The sequence below is a fragment of the Manihot esculenta genome, chromosome 3, assembly GCF_001659605.2.
Source record: "Manihot esculenta cultivar AM560-2 chromosome 3, M.esculenta_v8, whole genome shotgun sequence".
In the NCBI taxonomy this organism is placed as follows: Eukaryota; Viridiplantae; Streptophyta; class Magnoliopsida; order Malpighiales; family Euphorbiaceae; genus Manihot; species Manihot esculenta.
In genome coordinates this window covers 29,999,241-30,015,510 of record NC_035163.2, presented here as the reverse complement: position 1 = coordinate 30,015,510, position 16,270 = coordinate 29,999,241, and the positions used below count along the sequence as shown (strand labels likewise).

The window sequence follows — 16,270 nt, the reverse complement described above, 5'->3', positions numbered from 1 at the left end:
TTGAGAGCTATACTCGTTGCTTTGAAAGATAATCTTTTATATGTTAATCTCAAGAAGTGCAGTTTTCTAACTCAAAGATTAGTGTTCTTAGGATTTGTAATTTCGGATGAGAGTGTTCATGTTGATGAGACTAAGATTATAGCAATCAGAGACTGGCCCATGCCTAAAAACATTTCTGAATTATGCAGCTTCCATGGGTTAGCTACATTTTACAGGAGGTTCATCAAAAACTTCAGTAGTATTGCTGCCCCAATGACAGAGTGTCTGAAGAAAGGGAAGTTTCAGTGCGGAGAAGAGGCAACCAATAGCTTCACTGTCCTTAAAAAGAAGCTATGCACAACATTGATACTTATACTTCTACATTTTGACAAGTTATTTGAAGTAGATTGTGATGCTAGTGGAGTGGAAATCGGAACTGTTTTATCTTAAGAGAAGAGGCCAGTTGTATTTTTTAGCGAGAAGCTCAATGATGCAAGACGCAAATGGAGCACTTATGATAAGGAATTCTATTCTGTATTTTGTGCTCTTAAAACATGATAATATTACCTATTTGCAAATGAGTTCGTGCTTTATTTAGACTATGAGGCCTTGAAGTACTTACAATCCGAAATTTCTCGGATGTCGAAGCCTTCTAGAAGGGTAAAATAAAGATTTTCTAAAATGTTTTATATGTTTTTATGGTTTTAATAAAGAAAGAAAATTGAGTTTTGAAAGAAAATGTTTTGGAGGAGAAACTCATGTTCGGCCGCCGAACCTCATGTTCGGCCGCCGAACATGGTGGAGTTGCGGAGGCACTTTTGGCCCCCAAAGGTGGTCTGGCCAGCCACCTATAAATGGCCCCCTGTCCGAAAATGGGCGAGTTTTCTCTCTCCATTTCCGGGCAAGGTGAGTCTCCGCCACCCCCTTGTTGATCTTGTGTTTCCTCCTCAAATCCTTCAAGATTTTTATGAGTTTTTACCATGTTTTGAATATTTTAAGCTGAGATCAAAGTTTTGAGGCTTGGAGAACCCCGGAGCTCGTTCCTCCATATCTCCAAGTTTGGGATCGCATCTCCTCTCGATCTTCAAGAGGTAAGTGTAGATCCTCATCTTCTCTTATGTTTTTAAGTAAGTTTTATGAAGGGTTAAGGGGTTTTGATGCATGTTTAGGCTACTTGTAAAATGTTAGGGTTTATGTTAGTTAGATGGTAAATGTATGCTTAATGTGATGTTTGTTGGGGTATAGGCTAGTTTTATGCCCCTATATGCTTGATTAAGTGTTTATGCATGTTTTAGAATAGTTGAATGCATGTTGGAAAGTTAGGATGGCTGATTGTGGGATGGCAGAATCGGGTTCTGCCACCCAGGAGGATCCAGGTTCGGCCGCCGAAGCAAGGTTCGGCCACCGAAGCAAGGTTCGGCCGCCGAAGCAAGGTTCGGCCACCGAAGCAAGGTTCGGCCGCCGAAACAAGGTTTGGCCGCTGAACCTGCCAAAAGACGTTGTTTTGGCCGCCTAAACTCGCCCCCAAAAGTTTGGACTTTCGGCTCTGGAGGGGAGTTTCGGCCGCCGAACCTGCCCCCGAAAGTGGGTGAATTTCGGCTCTGTGGGGACCTTCGGCCGCCGAACCTGCCGCCGAAAGTCCCCTGCCCAGCCTTCCTTTGCCTATTTTTCCATGCATGTTTATGATGTTTTAGGGAATTTTTGGGGAGATGTTTAGAGTCATGTTAGAGTATATTTGGTCCCTCATTTGAGTCCACCTGTGTAGGATCGGACCTGAGGAACCGAGGTGATCAGCAATGAGATAACTGCTTCAGAGTTAGTTCAGAGTCAGCTAGAGGTGAGTGGAACTAAACTAATCTTTTATTTCGAAGAATCAAATGTTTTAAGCATGTTCATGCATCATGATATATAATAGGTTGTTTGCATTAGAATTCACGAATATGACGCATCGCATTATTCATTGTGGGTGTGGATGGACAACAAGACGACCCATTAGCCCTCTAGATATTATGTTATGTAACAGAAGTCCTGAGAAGCCCCACCGAGGGCCGGGCACAGAGCTTATGTATGTAATAGAAGTCTTGAGGAGCTCCACCAAGGGCCGGACACATAGTAGAGGGATTTTTGGGTCAATCTATCTGTGATGTGATTTGTTTGTGATGTGATGCATTTCATGAAAGCATATGTTTATTAAATTGTTTTTACTGTTCTGCTCATTGGGCTTTTGTAGCTCACCCGGCTTTTGTAGCTCACCCCTCTCCCCTAACCCCCAGGTTTGCAGGTTCAGGATAGACCGAGAAGTCGTCAAGGTTGAAGGTTGTATTAAGTGTAATAGTTTTAGTAGTGGACATGTAATGTAAAACGGTATAATATAATGTAATGTAGAGATATGTTTCATGGTTTAGTATTGTGTTTGGCCCTATTAGTAGTGGTAATCCCTTTTTGTACATGATCTATATGAAATGTTTTAATAATGAGAAATGTTAAACCAAGCTTGATGTATGTTATGTTGACCCAACTAGAGCATTTGATAAGGGCTCTAGTGTGGGGTTTTATGTCTACAGTTATGGTGCATGCACAGGTTAAGCTTGGTATATGAAAAGTTTAAAGTTTTTATGAAAATGTATGATCATGTATGAGATTTTATCAGATGTACAAGTTGTATGTTAGGCTTGCTATGGGTTCCGGTGACCTTAAGTCGATCTAAATCCTAGTGCCGGTAGCGGTCCGATTTCCGGGTTGTTACATGCATGCACGGTGGTGTCAATATCTGCAGAAGTTTTCTTTTATTTTGAAGCATAATTCGGATGTATAGAATTGGGTATTTGATGCTTTGAGCCGGAGGGTGACACTACTGTTGACTTTATGTAACAGCCCGGACGTGAACCCCGGCACTGTTACCGTTCAAAACTTTTCTTTCATACATCCAACTCAACCTGAACATGCACTGTACATAGTCATAATCATAAACATGATCCCTCTGTGGGATCTCATCAATGCCCCAATGGGCGATACATCATAAGATGAGTTGGCTTTCATGAACATGTATGGGATTAAACAGGTTTTCAGGATGTATGTTTGGCTTGCTACGGGTCCCGGCGGCCTTAAGTCGACCCGGATCCTAGCGCCGATAGCGGTCCGATTTTCGGGTCGTTACACTTTGAGTCAAGAGATAATTGGATTTGAGCAGTTGAAAGGAGAGTGTGCACAGGATGATGATTTTGTTGAGATATGGTTCCAGGTATCTACTAATCACCCAGTTTCTTCATTTTATTTATCTGACGATTACTTGATGCATAAGAACCAGTTGTGCATTCCAAAGACCTCCTTAAGGGAGAAGGTGATTAGTGACTTGCATAGAGTCGGATTGGCAGGTCACTTTGGGAGAAATAAGACTCTGATAGCCATCAAACAAAGGTTTTATTGGTCATACCTGAGAAGGAATGTCTGTATATTTGTGGAGAAGTATTACACTTGCCAGAGATCCAATGGCCAGTATAAAAATACTGGGTTATACTTGTCTCTTCCAGTTCCAGAAAAACATTTGGAAAGATTTATCTATAGACTTTATGCTGAGACTGCCTCCCACACAAAGAGGCATTAATTCTGTTTTTATTGTGGTTGATAGGTTTTTCAAGATGTCACACTTTATTCCTTGCAGAAAAACCTTAGATGCAGTCACTGTTGCTAGGTCATTCTTCAAAGAAGTCATCCGTCTTCATGGGGTTCTAAAATCTATTACTTTAAATCATGACAGCAAGTTCCTTAACTATTTCTAGAGGATACTATGGAAACTGTTTGACTCTTCCCTGCAGTTCAGCAGTACCACTCACTCATAGACTGATGAGCAAACAGAAGTAGTCAACTGAGCCCTAGGCAATCTAATTTGCAGTCTTTGTAGGGATAAACAAAAGCAGTGAGATTTTATTCTTTCTCAAGCTGAATTTACTTATAACAGTGTGGTACATAGTGCCCTTGGCCGTTCACCTTTTTCTGTTGTCTATATCAAGGTGCTACAACATATGTTGGATTTGATCAAGCTGTTAAAAGGTATAAATGCTAGTGTTCTAGCAAAGCACATGGCGGAGCAGATTATAAATGTGCAGAAGAAAGTCAAACAGAAGTTGGAGCAAGTAAACTCAAAATGCAAGCAAGCTGCAGATGAGCATAGACGATGAGAAGTCTTCCATGTTGGAGATGCAGTGATGGTGTTCCTGCGTAAGGAGAGGTTCCAAGTTGATACATACAGCAAGCTGCAGCCCAAGAAATATGGATCATATTCAATACTCAAACACATCAATGACAATGCTTATGTAATAGATCTTTCAGACACCATGGGTATCTCCAAGACATTTAATATGGCGGATATATTCAGGTACCATGACTTTGATATTTCTTTGTATTCAAATCTTCTGCTTCACTCAAGGTTGAGTTCTTTCTCAGTGGAGGAGATTGATACGAACGAGATGGACCGTAATACTTAGAACGGGCGAATCGGCCCAAACGCGATCACTGAACAGCAAAAAACTTTTTTACCATAACTTTTACCGTAAGTGTTAGAATCGCTATTAAAACTCTAATTCGAAAAACTCATCCAAAGATCTATATTTGTTTTGTGCCTTCGGCTATATAACAGCCTGTTACGAGACTTAAAAATACTCTTTAGGACCTTAAAATGATCTCTGAAATTTTTTTATCAGTATTTTTAAAATTTTTTTATACACTTATTTAAAATAAACACCATATTTTATAAAACAATTTATTTTTATATTTAAAATTATACACTTCTCTCAAAATTTATTTAAAATTTACTTTTTCAATATTTTTAATTTTTTTAAAAATTTTTTTATATACAAATATGACAATTTATTTTTTTATTTAAAATTATACACTTTTCACTGATATTTACTTTTGAAAAGCTGCGTTAAAAACCATTAGTCATCCATCATCATTACACCAACTTCTGAAACCAAAAACTGTGGACAAAACCATCATCAATCACCCAATAATTATCAATTAATATTCAACAAAATTCCAACTCTACACATAGTTTCAGCCTTTCACTCCCTTAAATTTTACAAAGGGGATGAATCACTGGAAACAGATTCATGAACCACCTTTGATTATGCTTAATAAACATCATTAACATTAATAATCTGGTCTGTCTGAATTTTGATGTGAAAAATTGGATGATCATAACATTACCAGTACAAAGTTGTCCTAATTGAAATGGTTTAGTTCTTGGGTGGCTGTTTGGTTTTAAGGAAAGTATTAACAGGAGATTTCATGAACAAGTTCCATAGACATCTTCAGGCTCCAGCTTATCTAATCCCTCCTCTAATAGCATCTCCTGGTATCTGCATTCTCTGCTGCAGAATGCTTTCTCACCTCTGCATCACAATTCAACCATTGCTTAGAATTACAATCAGAATTTTTTTCCATATCTGCAGCCAAATTCTAAGGTAAAGTTCCTTTTCTGATGTGAAAGTTACCAAACTTGCAGGATTTCGCAGAAAGAATTGGAAACATACCAGAAAAGGGAACTTGAACAAACCTGTACATGTAAATGTCTCTTCCATGCCCAAGATTCTTCTTGCAAGCATAACAGAAGCTTAAGAAATTATCTGATGAATAATTTGATCCTTCGTCCAAAAACCTAGTAGTCTCTGCCCTCGAATCAGAAAACTCAACAATACCACAGCATGTCTCAACAATGCAATCGTCAAATATATGGGTGGTTCTTGGATTAGGCCCATATGAGATCACACATGTATAATCCTCAGAAAGCTCCATCTCACTGGCAGAGAGACAACCGTTGAAAACACGGGGTGAATTTGGAGTATCCATACCAGAATTGGCTGAACTGCAGGCTGATTTCTTAGCTGGAGAATGAGAGAACCCAGAAGAGAAAGAACCCAATTGAGAATTCCTTGTTTTGATACCGAAATCAGCAGGAGATTTGGGAGATTCAGTTGGTGAATGAAATGGAGGAGGCAAAGGGGGAACTTGGATCTTTAACTGTGAGCCGAATAGAATCATTCTGCTTTCAGGTTTTGAGAAATTGGGGTCAGTTTTATCATCATTAAGAGCATCAACAATGCCAAGGCCAATGCCTTTGGAGTCTAGCTTGTCCCAGGTACGCCTGGTCTCCGATTCTGGGGTTTTAGGGGTGGGGAGATCAGGCAAGAAGGGATTTTTGAGCCCAGAGAAGGGTTTGCTATCGAGAATTGAAGTTGGGCTCATGACTGCCTCAGCTGTTTCAGAGAAATTCTTGAAGGTGAAGCCGGTAAACAACCTAGGAAAAGAACTGGGTTTTCTGTATTTGTTTGTTGGAGATAGAATTGTGCTAAAGTCCGCCATTAGAGCTTGCTTACTACTTGTTACTCTGGATCTCTTTCTTATCATCACTCAAAATACTATATTCCCACTGCAAAAAGAGCAGAATCAAATTAAAAAGACTTCTTAGCCGAAGGATAATCCAAGAAAAAAAAAAAGAAGAATGAGGGAAATTTACCAGGAAAAGTTTGTATCTTTACTCAGAAATAGCCATTTATTCCATGGCTGAAATCAAGACAAACCAAAATTTGATAGAAATTCGTGAGCTTGTGATTTGTTTGAATGTTTTTATTAGGAAAAGAAAGGCAAAAAAGTGGTGGCAGTACAGTCAAAACCACCATCTTTACTAAACCCAGAAATGAGAAAGACAAGAATAGGATCCATGAAGTACCTCCTCTCTCTGTGCTAAAGCTTTGTGAGCTCCATTTCTAAGCACAGGCGATAAATCAAAGGACGCACTTTCCCCCCGTCTTTCTCTCAATCTCCGCCTCAAACACTCAACAAGAATCACTGGGATTCAGAACCGATATGCAAAGAGATCCTCACGAGTCATGATCAAGAGAACAGACGTGCATGCACCAGACATCACCAGGCTCCAGTAACAGACCAAGCTTTTGTATTTTTTGTTTTGAGCTTTTCTTTCTTTTGGTTCTTTTCTTTTTTTTATCTTTCCTTTTTAAAGATGTCCTATATATAAATTCAGCGGTTGTACTAGCGGTATTTCAACTAAAACAAATAAATAAAAGTGAATTTATCATCATCAGAAAAACAAACAAAAAAATAAAAAAGTTCATCAAATTCGAAGCTCTGAAAGGAGACAAGACCCAAGTTGCGGAACCCCAAGAACTCATGCAAGTTAAAATTCCAACATGAAAACAAAAGAAGTGATTAAGGGTGCGAATGGTGAATGAATGATCTCTCACTTGTTCCCCCTTCCCCTTAGTGGGCTATCTTTTTCTATCCTTTTGGCTCATTTAAAGTTTAAGCCCCACTACATCAGTGACCAGACCTGAAAAATCGCCATGAAGCCGCAGAGAGGACACTGAAAGTGGAGGGAGAGAAAGAAAACTCGTGGGATTGAGGAGAGAGAGAGAGAGGGGGTGCATGGAAATTAGTGGGTTTGATAAAAACACTCCATTGGCCTAGAAATGGCAGTTTTTTTTTTCACGTTGGTTTTATGCCAAGAAGTGCGTTCTTCTATTTGGACAGAGGAGTTTGAAGTTTGAACAGTAAATTGTTAGATGATGGCTTGGTTTTCCTCACCAGAATCACTCGAAATGGGAATATGGAAAAACACAAACTCGAAGGCTGACGAGAGATTGCCCAACAATCAGTTTGTGATACATCAAAGTCACGCTCGCGCACGGCTTCTTCTCATTTGGCTCGGCTTCTCTGTTGTACACACATGACCACACCCACATGCACCCGTAAATTGGAGTGACGAGTTCAAAAAAAAAAAAAAAGAGTGACTATATGCTATTAAAATTGAAATAATTGAATAAATTCAATAAATTTAAATTTTTAATTTATTTTTTTTTATTTTTTAATTTAATTTGATTTGATTTTAATTTTTTAAAAAAAATAATTATTTATAATTTAATTTAATTTTAATAAAAAAATTAATAAAATCAAATTGATTAATTAACAATACTAATATTATTATTTTAATAATTTTATAAAAACTTTAAATATTTTAATTAAAATTTAAAATATTAAAAATAAAATATTTATTAAAAAATTTTAACTAATAAATTTAATTTCTATTCAAATTCACTCACTACACCATCAACAGATATATAAGTGACGGTAAATTCTACCCAGATGTTATTATATGAGTCAATTTACCAAAAATTTATTAAATTTAAATTCATTAATCTTAGGATTTATCTCCGTTTATATTCTAGTCTATCATTAAAGTGTACAGTGAGGTCCCTGGGGACAAAACCAGAGTTCAGTGGGCCCCTTTTGTCAGTGATAATTACTGGACCCGCTCCTTCTTATGCTATCTACTGGGACCTTAAACTCAGGAGAACGTCACGTCAGGGCTCAGGCACCGTTTTGGGTTCCTCTTCCTGCCATTATCATTGCCGATGGCCCATTGCATATTTAACTTCAAAACTATCTTATTTCAAAAAATAATAATATAATGAATTAAAATTTATTCAATAATAAAATCAAAATTTCTCAATAAATATATTATACTATTATCTAAAATCAGATGAACTAATTCTAGTTTTAAAGATTCAAGATAAGATCAAAAGGTTTTTTTTCTTTTAATTTTTTTTTGTTAAATTAACAGTTAAAATTAATTAATACACTAAAAATATTTTAATATATTTTTTAAAATAAAATATTAATTAATGAGTTGTTCTAATAATTAAAAATTTTTTGAAACAAAAACCCTTCATCTTATAATTTTCTATAGAATATAATGGCCCACAAACAAAAGTGGATCCCACACTACAGAGGGTGTTATGGTGTGTCATCACCTCAATAGTCAAGCCAGATAAAATATTTTTTTATTATTTTTGGAAATTAAAATAATAGTATTTAATGATAAGGTTAATTACAACAGCTACCTAGCAAAATGACAAGAATGGCCTTGGAGTTTCAATCGATGCTGATGCTAGACGGGGACAAAGTAGGAAGTGAATAACAGAAAGGCAGAATCTGGAGGGCCCGCTTGGATGATGAGAAGTACAGTGTTAATGATGGTGGTTGGTCAGGGATTACTACAATGGCCCACACTCCCACGCCACCACCTTTTCTATCACCACTCTTCCCCTTCGCTTCCCATACGTGAATGGAAAACGAAGATTTTTTGTTTTTTTTGTTTTTTTTAAATCGAAATTAATCTATTAATTTTATAACATTAAGATTATTGTTCATTTCCGTGCTTATCCAATAAATAAATTGTATTAAGAATTTCATTATAACATTTTTTTTAACACACAGTAATATATATTAACATCACTCCTAAAAAAATAAATAAATTTAGAAAGGATATATCATCTTATTTAACCCATTAATAAATTAAATTAAATTAAATGAAAAAAAAATTAACTGCTCAATCAAACTAAATACAACTTAATTAAATTAGAAATACAATACATGTATCACGACAATAATTTATTATTTAAAAAATTACTAAATACACTGCCCAATAAAATCTCTAAATTTAAATTAAAAAAAATTATGTGTAATATTATTATAAAACTTTTGATATTATTCTATGATTTTTGGAAAACTCAAATACATAATAATTTAGACGGCATAGAAAAAGCATTATTTTAAAATAAATTTAATTTTAGCAAATAAAAGAGAAAATAATTAGGAAAAAAAAATAAACACGCTCGGTGGGACTCGAACCCACAATCGTCTGATTAGAAGTCAGACGCCTTATCCATTAGGCCACGAGCGCTTGTTGCTTTCTGTTTATAAATTATTATAAATTGATTACTAATGATAAACCTTATTAAGGTAAAAATCGTCTTTGATAAATGCATTAATAGTATTCATAACAATTAAATTAAAATTAATTTGATCTAATTAAATTTTAACATATAAAAAATATTTTATAATATTAATGAATATATTCTAATTTTAAAGACATTAACAATTCAATTAAATAATATTGAATCATAATTTAAGATTTCTTAATTATTAGAATTAATAAAATATATTCATTTAAAATATGATTGATGAAACTTAAAAAAAAGTAATAAGAACAATATAATAATAATAATATATTAATTAAATTAAAACAAGCCTATCAAAATTATAATTTAGTGTTTTATTTAATTATAAAATCTACAAAATTATACATCAAAAATAGTAAAGAACGTAAATTATGTTTGAAAAAAAAAATATCAACCTTTTTTATTTTTAATAATACTAACAGATTTATAATAATTACTAAATCTATTGTGATCGTAAAAGCCAAATTGTCCCTAAGAAGAGGAACAGAATCTTGGAATTACATCATATATCCATCCAACTCTCAAGTGTGATCAAATGATTATCGTTGTGGTATGAGTTAAGGATTATAATTAAGATATGAATCTTGAAATCTTGCTAATGCTGCCGAGATCTGATAGTGATAAGATTGTAATATTTGGTGAGGTTAATGGAATCCTTAAAGAGTAAATAAATATACGTATTAGAATCGCATACAAGAAAGTAATAGAGCTATTTTAGATATATTAAGTGTTTTTCAGTAGCAGATGCGTAAACGGTATTTTCAAAAGATAACGATTATGATTTTATTTTTGTTTAGTAGGAATATATATTTATGGTCGTACGTAGTACGTAGTATGTCTATTGCATATCCCATTTGAAAAGATAATTATACTTTTGATAATTTTTTTAGGCAACGCGTTAATGATGGACGATTAATTCAATAATACTTAGCTGGTTAAGACTATACTTTGACACATATGCTATATTAGTATTATTATGATATGTGCATAAAAATTTTAGTACGATGGATAAATATGGACTTAAAACTCAATAATATTTAGCTGGTTAAAACTATGCTTTAACACATATGCTATATTAATATTATTATGATATATGCATAAAAATTTTAGTACGATAGACAAATATGAATTTAAAACCAACGATAGACTAGATCAATAACAAACTGAAATCTCTCAAATGTCTCGATCGAACTTTGGACCAGACTAATAGATCTTAATTTGTTATAACTAATAGTATCCAAATCAAAAGTTTACACATCAGGGTTTATATTTATTTATTATCACTTGCTAATAATCTTTATCTAATGTACAATGGGTCTGGTTTGAAAACCTCAACCCTATAACTATGCATATGTGAATATATGCTTTAATATGAATTATATTAAAGTAGTTAATAGTTATCTTGATTAATAAGTACCAATTAGGGGTCCATAACCTATGTGTCAATGATGCATTATTATTATGATAATAGATAGCACATAAAGTATATCAAAAGCAGGTTCCTTGAATTATTCAATGGATCTATAATTATTATATTCTCACTGCTTAACATAATATGATTTGCCCAGTAGATCCAAGAATCCTCATTACAATATCCTAGGGTTAGGTCTTATTTTATACTTGATGACCGCTGGATTTCCCTATCCCCAATTCTGAGCCTAGATTACGGCCACGACCCATGAAAGGAAGGCCCGCACGCCCTCTCAAAACAAGCCCAGATCATCAGACCCCTGAGGCCGGACTCCACCAGATTCTACCTCATCGAGGTCGGCCCAGCCCGTATAACCTTCCCATGGATTCCTTCTCCTCCTGGGTTCAGCGTCCAACCCAGCACTCGGCCCAGTCCAGAATCCAGAACGAGACTCGTCATACAGCCTGGCAGATCCGCTCGAGCGTACGCACGGGGGAGAATCAGAGGTTGTTACGCATGGAGCAGGCGCCTGATATCCTCGTACGCCCATATCTGTATGGCAGAGACGCGTGGCCCAACCAGATGAGAGCCGTCGTACGTCACCAGCAAGCAGAAAGAAAGGATAAAAGGGATACCCCTCTAGAGAGATAAGCCAAACCTTATTCTTCAATACCAAATGTAATACCCGGCTCGTTCAGGCATCGAAATTCCTACCGTCCGGTGGAATCTCGGATGTCGGATTCGTTTTAAGGGGTATGGCAAGGGTAACCTGAAGTTGTCTACACGGTTTTCTAAAGGTTTTCTAACATGGTTTTACGTGTTTTATGGTTTTGACGGAAAGGAAATGAGGTTTGAAGAGAAAAGGTCAAGGAGGGAAAAACAGAGGTTTGGCCGCCGAAGGTATGTTCGGCCGCCGAAGGTGGTAGAGTTTGTGCCCCTGAAAGCTAGGTTCGGCCGCCGAAGTTGGCTGAGGTGCGGGTGCACGTTTGGCTGCCAAAGATGGTTGACCAAGCCACCTATATAAGCCCCTTAGGTCGGTTCAAGAGGTAAGTTTTCTTCCTCTTCCCACCCAAGGTGAGCTCATGTCCTCCTTGAGATGATTTCATGATTTTTGCAAGTTCTTGCATGGTTTTTAATGATTTTATCCTTGTTTTGAAGAGTTGTGAGCTTTGAGCAAGGTTTTGGAGTTTGAAGCTCTTGAAGCTTGGTTTCTCCATGTTTTGAAGTTAGGATCACACCAACTCTAGTTCTTGAAGAGGTAAGTGTGGATCCTTATGTTTTATGGTGTTTTAAGCAAGGTTTATGGAGGGATAAAGGGTAGGTTTGCATGGTTTGCATGAGTTGTGCATAAAGGGGTTTATGCATCCTTTATGCCTTTGTTTGCTATATGTGGTTCTGTGATGTTGTGTGTGGGAGTTTAAGGTTGTTTTAAGCTCCTATAGGTGTGGTTAAGGGTTTGTGCATGGTTTTAAGAGGTTATATGCATGTTAAGAGGGTTAGGAAGGTGTAGGGAGGCTGTTGGTGCATGGATCTGGGTTCTGGAGGAACTCAGGTTCGGCCGCCGAACCCTTGAGGAGGTGGGATAGGCCGCCTAAACTCGCCCCCGAAGGTTTGGACTTTCGGCTCTGGAGTGGAGTTTCGACCGCCGAACCTGCTGCCGAACATGCCTGACTTTTGTCTCTGGAGAGGACTTTCGGCCGCCGAAAGTGCAGCCGAAGGTGCCCTGTTTTGCCTTCCTTTGCATGTTTTTCCATGCATGTCTATGGTGTTTTAGGGGGTTTTTGGGGAGATGTTTCAGAGTTATGTTAGAGTTGTTTGGCACCTCATGTGAGTCCACCTGTGTAGGATCGGATCTGAGGCGAGGTGTTTAGCTCCAGTGTGAGAGTTGGCCCAGAGTTAGCCACAGCTTGGCTTCAGGTGAGTAGAACTAACTATGCATGTTTTAAAGCGAATGGTTAAGATAGTGACAGTATGAGCATGAGACACGCATCATGGATGCCATCTGATACTAGGTTGTACTGCATTAGAGATCACGACTATGCTGCATTGCATTGTTCTTGTTGAGGGGATGGACCAAGGCGATCTCAGTAGCCCGCTACCTGTTATGTCTAGATAAGACCTTTGGGAGCTCCGCAGTTAGGGGCCGGGCTCTAGTACATGTAGTGACCTGAGAGTCCGTAGGGACCGGGCACCGACAGAGGGAGTTCTGGGATCATGTCTAATCCGAGATGTGATATGTTTGTGCTATGCCACATTCCATGAAAGCATGTAATGAATGAACTGTTTTATGGTTTCTACTCACTGGGCTCTAGTAGCTCACCCCTTTCCCTTAACCCCAGTTTTGCAGGGTCAGAGTTCAGCAGAGTGAGCTGTGGGAAAAGCAGAGTTTAAGCATGGGTTGCCGTATTTGGCTGTAATAGCATAGCTAGGTTGTGATAGAGTGGCATGTATATGTATGAAAGAAACTTAATGTATATGTTGATGCAAGATATGTAAAGATTAAAGGATGTTATGTTATGTTATGTATGTTTGTATAGTATAGTTGTGGACATGATGTATGGACATGATGTGTATACAGGTTATGCATGGAAAGAGCTTGTGGTAAAGAGATAGAGTATAATGAGATAATGTCTAGAGTTGTGCTTTGCCCAGTGTGTGCTGAATCCCTAGCGTATGCATGTGTCCTGTTTTCCGTTTCTTGATGAGAAATGTGTCAAGCTAGGCTTAACATATGCTGTGTTTCTAAAACTCCAGTGATCAGGGAAGAAAGGGTATAAAACCCCTTGACCCATCTGAGAGGGAAGAAAGGGTATAAAACCCCTTGACCCATAAAGGAAAGTAAGTGGGTTCTATGTTTTCAGTTTAGTAGTAGATCACTGGTGTAGGCCTTGACGGCTGTGATTTTAAGGTTAAGCCTGGTAGTTTTACAGAAAAGGTTTTCAAAGCTAGTGTTTAGTTGGCTCATGTATGGGATTGAGCAGGTACCCAGAGTTCAGTAGCAGGCTTGCTACGGGTCTAGGCGGCCTTAAGCCGATCTGGATCCTAGCGCCGAGCAGTTTGGAGCCGTTACAGAGGAGTATCGATTTCCTGGCTGTTACACCAAAACCCTTGTAAAACCCTATTCTATTGGATCTCAGATCATCAATTGGCGCCGTCTATGGGAAACGACGGAGATCTTTTCATCACCGAAGTTTTCACTCTTAACAAAACCCACTGAGATCCACGATGGCTAATCACCAAGAAAGTAACCTTAACGTCCCAAATGACCTAAGCTCTGCCCAAGAGGGGCAACAATTCTCCTTTTCTAGTCCTACGACATTAAACAACCAAACACCTGTTCCTCTTAATCCCTCGCCAAGTTTGGCAGGGAATACTCCCGCTGTTACCTTGTCTAACCAAGATCTTCAAAACATGGCTTTCCAGTTACAGAATACCGCCCACTGGTTGGGGCAGATAATGCAACAGAGAGGCCTCAACACCCCAGTAAATACACTCCCGGTTGCAGAGGAACCTCAGACCAATGACCCCCGACCTGCACCTGACCGTCTTCAAACCAGCAGCCGCGATACTGAAGAAAGAGGAAGAAAAGCCGGCGAAGAGGAAGGACTGGAGGCCCAAATCCATGCGAGGAGGGCGAGAGAGATGATAAAAAATGAGGAGGTGGATAACTATTCCGCCGAAATAACCGGGTGGACGGGAGCTGAAGCAGAGGAGGAGGAGTACCACCTGGAGAAAAAACCCAGTCCAGAAGACGAGAAGGTGGACCAAAAGTTGAAGAAATTGAGAGAACAGCTCCTCGCCGAGCTAGGTAAGAAAGACCAAAGCCAAACCTCTTTGCCTACTTCTTCCCCTTTCTCAAAGTGGGTGCAGCAAGAGACTGTCCCTAAGAAGTTTATGATGCCATCAATGGCGGCTTATGATGGAACTGGTAACCCGAGGGAGCACGTCATGAACTATAAGACCTTCATGGAGTTGCAAACTCTGTCAGATGCCTTAATGTGTAAAGTATTTCCAACGATGCTCTCGGGACCAGCGCGGGCGTGGTTCAACAGCCTTGAGGCCGGAAGTATCAGGAGTTTCGGAGACCTAGCCATTCACTTCATCAGTCGATTCATAGCCGGGGTGCCAGCAGAGAGGAAGACGAGCTACTTAGAGACAGTAAGGCAGAGAGAGGGTGAATCACTCAGAGAGTATGTCGCTGGTTTCAATATGGAGGCCTTGCAGATTCCCGATCTCGATGAAGGAAGGGCGGTAGAGGCAATGCAAAAGGGCACGACCTCTGCCGAGTTCTTCGGTTCCTTAAGCAGAAAGCCTCCGACCTCCCTGGCCGAGCTGATGCAGAGAGCGGAGAAGTATATAAGGCAGGATGACGCCTTAGTAACAAGCCGATTTGCCAAAAGGATGACAGGAAAAGAAAAAGCCTCAGAAGAAAGGAGGCCGGAGAAACACGAAAAGAAACACGGCAAGAGGCCCGAGCCGTACAAGCAGGCCTGGGAGCGAAGGGATCAAAGGCCTCCCCCTCCACGAGTCCCTGAGTCAAGATTGCCTCCCCCTTGGATCCCTGAGAAGCCGACTCCACTAAATGTGTCCAGAGCCGAAGTGCTCATGGCTATCCAGAATAAGGAATTCCTCCAGTGGCCCAAACCTATGAAGTCGGAAGCAGACCAACGGAATCCTGACAAATATTGTCAATATCATCGGACGCATGGCCACGATACCAACAACTGCTTCCAATTGATAGCAGAGATCGAGAGGTTAATAAAGAGGGGGCACCTCAAGAACTTTGTAAAGAAATCAGAGGGACAAAGGCCTCAATCCAGCTCGGCGGTTCAGGTGCTGAGGAGAACAGGAACGGGACCAGTGAACGATGGATCCAGCGGGACCATCAACATGATTGTTGGAGGAACGGGAGGTCGGATGGGCCGCCGAGGGAAGAAGAGAAATCGGGAGGGAGAGAGCAGCAGTACTGAGGTCATGCAAATCGTTGACCACTCTCCTATGACCATCACCTTCTCTTCAGAACATGCTCAAGGTATTCAGATGCCCCATGACGACGCGCTTGTCA

General features: G+C 38.8%; 1 protein-coding gene and 1 non-coding gene across 2 annotated transcripts; both read right to left on the bottom strand.

Moving 5' to 3' along the window:
* Positions 1–4,975: 4,975 nt before the first annotated feature.
* Positions 4,976–7,620, bottom strand: LOC110610386 (FCS-Like Zinc finger 8). Its single transcript, XM_021750292.2, has 4 exons — positions 6,707–7,620; positions 6,494–6,540; positions 5,534–6,406; positions 4,976–5,369 (listed from the first exon to the last, which is right to left on the bottom strand). Exons 3-4 carry the CDS (start codon positions 6,382–6,384, stop codon positions 5,264–5,266), a joined length of 957 nt encoding a protein of 318 aa, XP_021605984.1. The 5' UTR covers positions 6,385–6,406; positions 6,494–6,540; positions 6,707–7,620; the 3' UTR covers positions 4,976–5,263.
* Positions 7,621–9,663: 2,043 nt separating this feature from the next.
* Positions 9,664–9,736, bottom strand: TRNAR-UCU. The gene has a single exon. It is a non-coding gene; the product is annotated as a tRNA-Arg (tRNA).
* Positions 9,737–16,270: the final 6,534 nt, after the last annotated feature.